This window comes from Zalophus californianus, chromosome 2, assembly GCF_009762305.2.
Source record: "Zalophus californianus isolate mZalCal1 chromosome 2, mZalCal1.pri.v2, whole genome shotgun sequence".
Taxonomy (NCBI): Eukaryota; Metazoa; Chordata; class Mammalia; order Carnivora; family Otariidae; genus Zalophus; species Zalophus californianus.
In genome coordinates, this window is record NC_045596.1 from 89,454,645 (window position 1) to 89,464,858 (window position 10,214).

General features: G+C 36.5%; 1 protein-coding gene across 10 annotated transcripts in view; it reads right to left on the minus strand.

Annotated features, from left to right (window-relative positions):
• Positions 1-10,214, minus strand: part of COL25A1 (collagen type XXV alpha 1 chain) — a 461,773-nt gene that overhangs the window by 154,814 nt on the left and 296,745 nt on the right. For all 10 annotated transcript variants that reach the window (XM_027599864.2, XM_027599874.2, XM_027599867.2 and 7 more), the window contains 2 exons: positions 5,953-5,979; positions 5,780-5,806 (listed from right to left, as the gene is read on the minus strand). In XM_027599864.2, the coding sequence (XP_027455665.1) occupies positions 5,780-5,806; positions 5,953-5,979 (54 nt within the window). The remainder of the gene's footprint in view (positions 1-5,779; positions 5,807-5,952; positions 5,980-10,214) is intronic.

The following is a 10,214-nucleotide window of genomic DNA, read 5'->3' on the forward strand; positions in this document are numbered from 1 at the left end:
CTGACTGGCTCCGTTATCGTGGACAAAATATTTAAATTTTCTAAATCTTGGTTTCCTCATCTATTAAATGGAAGTAATGAAGACAACTATTTCATAGGGTTGTTGAAATAGATATGTCTTCATAGAATGGTTGGTGCATTTTAAGTGATCAATAAAATTGCTTATCCTTATTATTGGTGTTATTATTTGAGCCATAGGTATTTTTGTCATCCCTGTTGTTTCACATTGAGGTTGAAGACTATAACAACTACCTTGTTGATAGGGAGCAGCCTGACCCACTGGGAAAGGTACAAACTGGGGGCCAGGAGAGCTGGGTATGAATCCATTTTCCTACCACTTACAAATTATGTAAACTTGGGCAAGTTATTCACCCCAGATTCTTCATGTGCAATATGGTGAGAATGATCAGCTATGATCTGTCAAGGACTTGTTATAGATTTTTTTCATACATTATTTTATTTAATTCCTGTCATAACCATAGGGGCAAATAATGGTAGATTCAGAATTTGGTCCCATCCAATCTGACCCCAGCCCATGTGGATATAATCATCTCACCCCACTGCATGCACTTTTCCTACTTTTCTTCCCTCATATCCTATCTTGCTGAACTGTAGTAAGGCTCGGAGAATATGTGCGCAACTTGCCTAGGAAGGTGTTCAGCAAGTTGTTAAGACTAAGTAATTATGATTATGATGTGTGAGGTATTATTTCCTGGTCCAATGCTTGTTCAGCCAAGGAATGCCCCTACAACTCCCTGACAGCTGGTCTCCAACCTCTGCTTGAATGCAGACTACAGTCATAGCCTCAGAACTCTGTACCACAAACTTATGAGGATGAAACGGAGCACAGGCTTGGTGGCTGACATCACAGAAAAAGCCCCATCCCCACCATACAGCCCAAAGGCCTAACTGCTGAAGTATGGACATTTGCACAAATGCACTGAAGATTAATGGCAAATCTGTAACGACATCTCTCCAGGAAACAAGGAGAAAAGTGCAATTCTAACGTCAGGATGCATTCAACTGTGGAAATCTAACACTCAGTGTCTTGTAGGATAAAACCAAGTGATATCTATGGTTGTTATATTATACCTAAAATTGTAAGCTCAAAATTGGTTCAATGTACACTGACAGAAAGCACATGCCAAAAAAGTTAGCCCACTTTCTTCTGCATTAAATCATGCCATCAACAGTATTCAAAGATAGTCAACTTTCCTCCAATTTACCTTTTCACTTCTTGCAATCTGACTTCCATTGTTTAACAAAATGTACTCCCTTAATATCTCATGACTCCAGAACATCAAAACCATAAGCTTTTTATAGACCCTCATCCCTGTGGCTTTCCTTTTCCTAAGAGCATTTCATTGGCCACCTTTTTTTTTTTTTTTTTTTTTTAAGTAGTTCCTCCTTGGGCACCTGGGTGGCTCAGATGATTAAGCGTCTGCCTTCGGCTCAGGTCATGATCCCAGGGTCCTTGGATGGAGCCCTGCATCTGGCTCCCTGCTCAGCGGGAAGCCTGCTTCTCCCTCTCCCACTCCCCCCTGCTTTTTTTTCCCTCTCTCACTGTCTCTCTCTTTGTCAAATAAATAAACGGAATCTTTAAAAAAAAAAAAAGACTCTTTCTTATTAATTTCTCCTCTACTAGTGTCATCCCTGGTTTTCCCTCTTTGTCTGAGTTTTTGCTTGGCACTTGTGGCAAATCCTATTGATGAGGTTGAAACTGTGCCCCATAGGGTTAATGAAGTTGAAACTAGCAGAAAGTTTAAAGCTTGTTTTTCAGAGAACCATTTCACCCTAATCAGCTATTGTGTCTTTTCAGACCCCACTAACAAATCCACTAATAGTCTCTACAGAAGGCTGGACTCAAGGTCAACTGATATGGTTCCAGCATATGAACAGGCAAGGCCCTTCAGTCAAGCAAGGCCTAGGAGAGATAATGAGCCCAAGGTCCCATCCAATTATACTAGCTCTTAGCGGATTCCCATAGCCCCTTCCACTTGTCCAATAGTTACCTCTGCCTCAGTATAAGGTTAAAGTCTCTGCTCAAGGAGGAGCACAAGCTTAACATAATGTACAATGCATGTATAGGCATGTTTTCTCAGTACGCCTGTGCAACATTATGCCCGCCTTTAAATACAATGGCAAATCTCTCCTTTCTGAATATTCATCCTAACCCTAAATGAAAGGAACCCACTTACTCCCTGCACAGTGGGGAGTCTGCTTCTCCCTCTGCCCCTCACCCCACTTGTGTTCTCTCTCTCTCAATCTCTGTCTCTCTCTCAAATAAATAAAAAATCTTTAAAAAAAATTTCAACCTATATAATTTTTCTGTATTTAACTTATATCCTTGGCAATTAAAAATATTTTTGTCCTTAAATGAATCCTGTCATTTCCTACTTGTGTAATACTGTTTGTACTTTCTTCTTTCTGGAATGTGTAATGTCTTCCTCTTCATCTTCTCTTCTAAAAATTCTCCATTTATCAAATCCTAGCTCAAGTGTCACCACTTCCACAGTGTCCAATGATTATTTAAAATGGAAGAATGTTCACTTGTCTAGCATTTCTTGGTATTGTTATTTAAGGCATATAACACAAAGACATAGTTTTCTTATTCAGGCACCCATGAGATTATCAGCAATTTGAGGACAGTAATGATGTAATAATATTTTATTTTAACATTCAACAAATATTTATTGAGTCTTTATTGTTCTAGCTGATGGTGGTATGAACAAGGTAGACCAAACCCTTGCTCTCATAGAGTTTATGTAAATGGTGGGGCATGTTTTACAGATAACAAGCAAGTAAATAAATACACAAAATAGGATAATCTCAGATTTAGATTGTGTAGTCAGGGAAGTTCTCCCCAAGGAGGTATTTGAGATGAAATCTCAGTCATAAGAGGAACCCAATCACCAGAAGACCAGAACACAGCAAATAGAAAATCATTCCAGTGCGATGTGTTTGAAGTACACATAGAGGACTATGTGGCTGGAGCATGGTGGCAGGAAGAGAAGAGTGGTGTGAGATGAGGTTAGAGGGTTAGGCAAGGGTCAGATCTTGAAGATTCATGAAGGTCAAGAAAAGTGGTTTGGATTTCATCTTAAAGGTTAAAACAGGGAACAACATGATCTAATTTACAACATAAAATGATCTCTTTGGCTGCTGTGTAAAAAATGGATTATACAGGGTCAAGAGTAGAAGCAAGATTACTTGGAAGACTGCCACAGTAGTCAAGAAGATGAGATGATAGTAGGTTGAATTTGGTGGTAGTAAAAGAGAGAGAAAGTGGATCCATTTATAGTTCCTATAGTATTAAGCATGGTATCTTGAAAGTAACAGAAGTTCAATGTATATCGCTAAATATATGTATGTGTTTCAAAATAGTTTCACCTTCTTGATGTGTGTATTATCTTCAACACTTTCTTGCCTTGAATCACATAATATGGCTTAATATATTCCTGTTTGACACTTGGGAAGCCAAAAAGAAAAAAGAGTGGGGGGGAGCCTGTATTTAAGGAAACAGTAGAAATCTTGTAACAGTAGGTAAGCTAACAAAGAACTGAAATGATGGAGGGTCATATTGTTAATTATGGAAAGAAATAAGTTACTTGAAACAAATGGTAAAAAGTTGAATTCAAAAACTATGATAGGATAAAAATGGGCAGGGTATTCAAATGCAAAGATTTACATTTTAGAAAAGAGATCTTTTCTCCATGAGCATTAACTAGAAAAGTGTGCCTACAGAGCATGTGAGTAAAGTGAATTCTCATTAAAATTGAAGACTTTTCCAGTTCTAACTTTGATTTCTCTGGAAATATAAACCCTTCATTTTACTGTCTTGATATGATAAATTTCCTAATAAGTAGCTAATACTTTCTTACCAGAAAGTAAGGTTTATTTTTCAGAGAGCGCTACATGTAACCTGCCTTGTTTCTAAATTAGGAATCTGAGAAAAGACAGGCAATTTGGTAGGTTCTCATTCTTTTTCACATATACTTTCCAGGACATGTTAGTTTTTCACCCATGAAGATTCACCCTGCATGATAAAATCAATCCAAATTCCTTCAACAAAAAACAAAATCCTGGGGAAAATGGGATCAATTTTTGCCACTTTCCACCTGAAATGCTAAATGGGCCCTGAATCGTGTGAAACCTGGCCTCAGTCAGTGTGAAAACTGGCTGAAATCTGTATGAAAGGCAGTCTGGGTTCGTCAAAGTAGTTCATGAACTTTGGCCAAACTCACAAGGAACCTGGTCCAAGTCTTAGTTTGTAATGCAACATGAAACCAGGTGAATTTCACATGGTTTCAGGTTTCATCCTGAAAATTTGGCCTGGCTTTGTAATCAATCATCACTTTTGGGAACGATGAAAGCCAACACACCTTTTTGAAAATGAGGACTGCGTGCATACTGATGACAGCTGAGCTGCGAACCACCCCTTCACTTCCTTTGCCAAAAGAAGATTTCTCAGAATGGAAACAGTTTCCCCCTTACCTGGAAAGGGCAAGTTGAGTGATTTTGATATGTCGTGTAGAAATAAATGATACTCGATACGAGACATGCCACGTGAATAATCATCACATACAGAGCAAGTGGCAATACTCTAATCATTTAAGGTTGTGAGAATTTTATTCCATTCACATCCATGACAGATATCATGATGTTTAATCTCCTTGACCATTAACATGAGCTTTTAGCTTGAAGCTAGTCATCGGCTAGAATAATTGCCATGAGAAACAAAATGCTCTGAGGCATGGTCATTATTTTTATATAAAGAAATGGCTGAAGAATGGAAAGGAAAACAAATCATAGCCTACCTTCTATCTAGTTTAATAAACATGAAGAGATAAGACTACAAATTTTTCAGGTTTGCATCACTACATCTTTTGCAATAAAACCTCTACTGCAGTATAAATGAATTCAATAATTAACTACACACAGCACATTTTACAAAAACCCTACAGTTTCTGTTTTCAACCTGAAAGTTTTAAACGTGCTTTTCCACTGTAAAAAATGACTCCTCAACCAAATACTCGCTTTTGTGCATAGTGACATGAGAAAATTGAGAGGTATGTCTGAACGGAGCCACTACATCATTGGAACAGTATGTCTGAACATTTGGGTAATAAGGCACAGATGTTAAGCAGAGGACTTGGCACTACCAAGGTAACAACAAAGCATTCACCATTGTGTTATAATGGTTAAAAGAGCCACATTTGAGAAGAGTAAAAGAATGCCCCTCCTCCTTGGAACGCTGTTATATTACACCTTTTATCTGCTTAAAAATCTATAAAAAATAAGAAATTCAAATAAGTATTATTCAAATTTATGATGAAGAATACAAATATAAAATGCATTAATATTTTCATCTATAATATAACATATTGATGCAATAGCACATAAAGTTTAACTGCAGAAAAAGGCCAAATTCAACAGGAATCCAAAACAATGCATGCACAACAATGCATGCAAATCTGAAGGACCCAATAGCCATCGGAATGGTGGTTGTTATTGACTTTTTAGTAGTGATCTGGCCCTTCATCAGTAGGGCTAATTATTGTACAGTGTCCTATTTATAGGTATCAACTTAAAGCAATGCTACAGGATATACCCATTAATTATTATTAAGGCTATTTCACTTACAAGTGGTACGGTATTTTTTGCCAGCTATTACTAAACCATGACACAAAGGCATGTTATAAAGCCAGGGCTACTTTAATTCAATAAGTTTGGAGCTGAAAACCAATTTTTTTGCCCAGGATTGGAAGAATACAACTTACCCGAGGTCCCTGATCACCTTGTTCTCCCTGTAGAGTAGGAAGATGAGATGATAGATAGTTTTAGCGTAAAGGCTGTATTTGATGATCATTAAAAAGACTAAAATATAACACAGCATAGATCATACCAATGGATTTCCACTAACTTAATTAGTTTCTGCTACACATTTTCTTACCTTATCACCTTTTGGACCAGGAGGGCCCTAAAAAAAAGAAAAAGAAAGAAAGACATGTTTTAATAAATTTAAAAAATTGTAGCTTGAATAGATCAGCTAGTTAGCTGCAAGATTCATGCAAAGGGCAAAAAGGTATACCTGTTAATGAGGTTTATCAAGGAATTTTAGGTTCTAAATTATAATTGTAAGATGGTTAGAATGTGAAAGTGGTATAATACATATACTATTATATATAGTATAATGGTATATATAGTATGGTATATATCGTATACCAGTATGCATGGTACTATACCATACTGGTACATATACCAGTAAAATATGGTACTATACCATAGTATATAGTATATATATACTGCTATACTACACACACACACACACACACACACACACACACACACACACGCACACAGAGAAAAGAGCACAAAGTCCACATGTCATAAGTATATAATATGCTGGATAAATTTTTACAAGCTAAATGTACCTATGCAAGTAGAAATCAGCTAAGGAAACCCAGAAGGACTGTGGTGACATTTTCTTGTCATTACTCTCAACCAACAGTGACTCCTATTTCTGATCTCTGACAAAATAGTTCGTCTGTTTTTGTAGTTACAGAAATGGAATGATACCTGTATGAGTCTGACCTCCTTTGCTCAATGTGTAAAATGTATTCATAATTTTGTTGTGTGCTGTAGATCGTTTGTTCTTACTGCTTTATAATATTCCACCATGTGAATAAACCATAATTTGTTTATCCTACTTGGTTGATGGCCCTTTGTTTCCAGGCGTTTCTATGTCTTGACTACTGAAAATAGTGCTACTACAAATATCCTAACTTTATGTCTTTTGATTAAAAACTGTATGCATTTCTGTTGGGTATAAATCTAGGAGTGGAATTACTGGGTTATAGAAAATACCTAATATGTTCAATTTCAGTAGGTACTGACAAATAGTTTTCAGTGTGGTTCTAACAGTTTACACTCCCATCATCAGTATACAAGAATTTCACTTCCCCTATATCATCACCAATACTCAGCATTTTCCATCTTTTATTGTCTTAGACATTCTGGTGGGAGGTGTAGTAGTTTCACACTGTTTTAATTTGTATTTTTCCAGTGATTAATTAGCTTAACTCCTTTTAATGCATGTGTTGTCCATTTCGCAACTTCACCCACAAAGTGTTTATTCACGTCTCTTGCCCTTTTTCTCTTGAGTTGTCGTTTAGACTTACTAGAGTTCTTTACATATTATAATATCTATATATATCGAGAGAGAGGTGTGAGAGTACTTTACATTATTCTGAATATGAATTTTCTATCAGTTATTTTTTGCAAATATATTCTCCCACTCTGTGTACTGTGTTTATATTCTCTTAACTAGGTTTCGATGAACAGAAGTTTTTAATTTTAATAAAACTCCATTTAACATTTTTTTCTCTTTATCTCTTTTTGTATTCCACTTAAGGAATCTTTGCTTACTCCAAGGTCATAGAGAGGTTCTTCTATGTTTATTCTAAAAGCTAAAAGCCTTATTGAAACTACTATAACACTGTATGTTAACTATACTAGAATTAATTTTTTTAAAAATTAAGATAAATAAAAAAGAGATGTAATGTATACATATATATGATATAATATCACTCAGCCATAAAAAAGAATGAAATCTTGCATTTGTGATAACACAGATGTATCTAGAGGGTATGATGCTAAGTAAAATATGTCAGACAGAGAAAGACAAATACCATATGATTTCACTCATATGTGATATTTAAGAAACAAAACAAAGAAAAAAGGAGACCAAAAAAGCAGGCTTTTAACTATAGAGAACAAACTGGTGGTTGCCAGAAGGGAGGTTGGTGAGGAGATGGGTGAAATAGATGAAGGGGATTAAGAGTACATTTATCATGATGAATACTGAGTAATGTATTGAATTGTTGACTCACTATATTGTACACCTAAAGTAAATATAACACTGTATGTTAAACTTATACTGTTTGGGATGGCATGGTGCCCAAACTGAAAGAAGAAAACAACAACAAAAAAAATAAAATAAAAAAATAGAGGCTTTATTTCTTTATTTTCATACTCAGATCTAAATTCATGGGGAACTGATTTTGTACATGATGTGAGGTCAAAGTCAAGATGCTCTTTTTCTCCTATGTGAACATTAAATTAACCCAACACCATTTATTGAAAATGAATCTTTTCCTCATTGTAGTACAGTGTTATCTTTGTCATAAATCAGATAACCATATAGATGTGGCTCTTTTTAGGATTTTCTACTTTGTTGGGCAGCTGTCTGTTCTTAAGCCACATTGAGATTTTCTTTATCTTTGAACAAAAATGCCAGCAGGACATACTAATTCTAGAGACATCAATACTTTTTTCCCCTAGCTCTTAAAGATGAAATCATGTTCCAGGGCTCAGCCTACTTGAGGAATTGGAGCATTTCAGAGTTACCTTCAATCTCTCACTTTCACCTTTGGCAGGGCTGGGAGACAAGTGTAAGTCTAGACTAGAAGCACAGCCAAGGTTCTAGCAAAGTACTCCTTCCTAAGTCCTTGCAATGTCACTTTAGGTGGAAATGTGGGAATACTCTGTCTACTAAAATATCTCCTGCTAAGTATCTGCTGCAGAGGAACTGTACTAAATTCCTACTCTCAGTTGTGACACCTCTGGTAACAGCTGTGAGGTTATCATGAACTTAATAATAACAATAATATCATGTCTTGTAGTTTATATATTTTACCATCAACAAAGAACTTTCATCTGGTCCCAATCCAATGAAGAGAGTATTATGATATTACTTTTAAAGATGCCAAAAATGAAACTCAAAGATTATCAAGGTTAGGTCTCTTGCAAGTGAGTTAGCCAGGACTTTAACCTAGTCCGTGTGACTAGGTTAGGATGATAAGTGTTGGGACACAGCTCTAGAACTAGATTCTCATAGAGAATGATGACTATGTGCCTGCCTTCAACAGATGACTTCTGAAATGCTGCCAATTACATTTCCCAGTATCCTGGGTAGTGACCCCAAGATCTCAAGTTCAAGATGAGAAAAAGAGTAATTGTGGAGGGTCAGCGAGAGAGAGAGAGAGAGAGAGAGAGAGAGCTAAGATTAGGGAATCAAGTAAACAAACCCTTGTTTCTCTTGTTCCAAAAATAATTTTGCCATTAAAAAAAAGAGAAACCAAGGAAAATATTTTTCTTTGTTTTCAGTAAAATTTTAATGTTTTATTAATGTTTTCAGTGAATCAGTAGTGAGTAATGGGTATAGACTGTGTGTCCACCTCTGTAAAATGAAGTTTAAAGAATTTATTTGGTTATTTTTAACACATATGAAATGTTCTCTAATGCTCTACAAGTAGGGTTTTATTTTTGGTGGGGCAAAGGAAACCCCAAAAAAGAGTGAGAGGATACCTACCATCCAGTCTAAGAACTACAGTGGAGATTCTAGTCTTGATTGAAATAGGATGTTAAATCTATTTTGATTTTTATATACATTTATATACAAATGCCTATAAAGAGTTTGGCAATGTTCTAGGCACTGATGGAAGATATGGTGGGGGAAGCTGATTTAGAAAACCTGAATGGTGTGTTTCAGAAAAGCTTAATAGTCTGGTGCCACAGTTAAACACTTTCCGATACCAGCATTAAGAAAAACTCCCCTAGAAAATCCAGCTACTATAAAGTTACTTATAGTTACTATGGAACCCCTCCCCTGCTCCCACTCCTTTCCCCCCAAAAGCTTCTTCTCTTTGAAGTTTAGTTTGCTTTTGCTGGTGAGATTTCAGAGGCCAAGCCTCTCATTGTACCAGTCCTCTAAAGGCACTTTATTAGGTTATATGGCATGTTTGAGGTCAAAGCTTTTCTAAAACAATTTTACAGTGGGGAGCAGAGATGACTTTTTTCCCCAAAGTCCAATGACTAATGCCAAAGCCACATATGAAAACTAGACCTCTTTAGACAGCTTGCCATAAGCAAGGATCCTTAATTCATGAACACATAAAAATTTGCATTCACAATTGAGCAATAAAACACTGCTGCTTCAAAAGGGGATGTTTCTGAGCAGACAGAATGGCGTCCTGGCACCTGCCAGCTCAAGACAGAACCGAAGCAGAGGTCAACCTCCATTCACAGCTGTGGCGGCTGCTTCGGACACTCCAGACCCCACTTGTGCTCTTGGGATTAATGGCAGGTGTTTTCTTCTGCTCTGACTGAAATCCCACTCTTCTTTCTGAATTGGATCCTCTTCACTGCAAATAT